We start from the raw sequence: 1,519 nt of genomic DNA, 5'->3' as shown, positions 1-1,519 counted from the left end.
AACAACATAAACCCCTCTCTGTATCCCCCCCCCTCCCCTTTTCCCTCGTTATTTTTTTCTTCCAATTTTATATTATATAATACTTCCGTGGAATTATCAACAGCAACAGTGTGTATGGAACGCACACAGTGGCATGGACACACGCACGTATACAGTCAGAAGAAGTCAACCGTATACATGTTACTTTCTGTTCCCCCACCGCTTTGCTATTATATCCCGACCTCGTACACTCTCCGCATTATTGAATACAGCTCTTGCATTATATAACGGAACGACAAAGGCTTTCCTGTTGGGGCGGTGAGCGAAAACCTACGACCGCTTTGCTTAATTAATAGAGATTGGCGAGGCACAGTCAAGTTCGCGTCTCGTGTTACTTTCTCACGTGTGCATTGGATCTAGATATCTAGTTCCTCTTTTATTAGACTAGATCTACAAAACGATAGAGGTATCCTTTTGCTTCGTCATTCAGAAGCCGAATTTTGACCAAATAGGTTGCTACTGCTAAAGTGAGAACAACTGTGTGGATCATTTTCATTATTGGGCCAGACAGAAAATAGAAACTATTTTATCACGACGCGAGTCAAAGGTTGGCGTCCTTGACTTTCAAGATGGCAAGCTACTCGAATGGCGATAATGCCGAATGCAGTGTTGTAACAAAAAGTCCAATGAAAAAACTAAGTGTTTCACCAACGGCACAGGAGGGAAGACAGAACGTAAGTACAGCTATTACATTTTATTTAGTCTTGTTTCTGTTGGTATGTTTGTGTCTTCGTTTAGCTTGTTCATTCGAGAAACGGAAACGAGCACGCCGTGTTGGAGCCGCGCGTGTCGGTAATCGATAGCGCTTTTATAATGTAAGAACTGAAACGTGAAAAGCTCAGTTGTACCAACAGCAATTAATGTCTCTCGATTCTAATTTGATCTAGCTTACTCATACTTAGCAGTCCTTTAAATGAGAAGTAAGATTTTGATGCCTACGAATATGGAAATAGTTGTTTCTTTTACATAAACACACTTTTTCAATGAAGCTTTAAAAAACTAGCAGACAACGAAACTCTAAGTTCGACTTGCCCGTGTCTTCTAGATTCTACGTCTTGTGTAATACCCAGTTGAGTGCATATTACTGAGTGAAGGTATCGTCAAATGTCGGTTGTATAATTATTGTTTGAATCATTTGAAAGCGGGGAGAAATTTGATCCATGGAGTTGCATAAGCTTCCGTTTTTGCATAGTTCTAGTTTCTAGATAGATCTGGAATAGAATTTGTTGATAAAATCTTCCATAATCAAACATTTTCTATCCTGCTGCAGTGGACTTAGCCTAGAATCTAGATCTAGATCTAGATCTAGATGTAGATCTTTACTTGGCCCAGTTTGATAAAAATAGATCTAGAATCTAGATCTAGCTAAACACGATCTAGGCCAACTGCGTACAGTCAAACCTGTGTAAGACGGCCACCCATTGTCAAGGAGAAAAGTGGCCGTGTAAGACAGGTGGCCGTCTTAGGCAGGACTGATCAA

General features: G+C 40.4%; 1 protein-coding gene across 1 annotated transcript; it reads left to right on the top strand.

Moving 5' to 3' along the window:
- Nucleotides 1-139: 139 nt before the first annotated feature.
- On the top strand, nt 140-715 carry LOC106013723 (solute carrier family 2, facilitated glucose transporter member 1-like; the record flags this gene model as incomplete). Its single annotated transcript, XM_035973374.1, is given in 1 exon segment — nt 140-715. A coding segment is annotated over 1 exon segment (107 nt), but the record flags the coding sequence as incomplete, so codon positions are not given.
- Nucleotides 716-1,519: the final 804 nt, after the last annotated feature.

The sequence above is a fragment of the Aplysia californica genome, unplaced genomic scaffold (assembly GCF_000002075.1).
Source record: "Aplysia californica isolate F4 #8 unplaced genomic scaffold, AplCal3.0 scaffold01175, whole genome shotgun sequence".
Classification (NCBI taxonomy): domain Eukaryota; kingdom Metazoa; phylum Mollusca; class Gastropoda; order Aplysiida; family Aplysiidae; genus Aplysia; species Aplysia californica.
The sequence above is the reverse complement of the archived record's forward strand: the minus strand, read 5'-3'. Positions and strand labels throughout refer to the sequence as shown.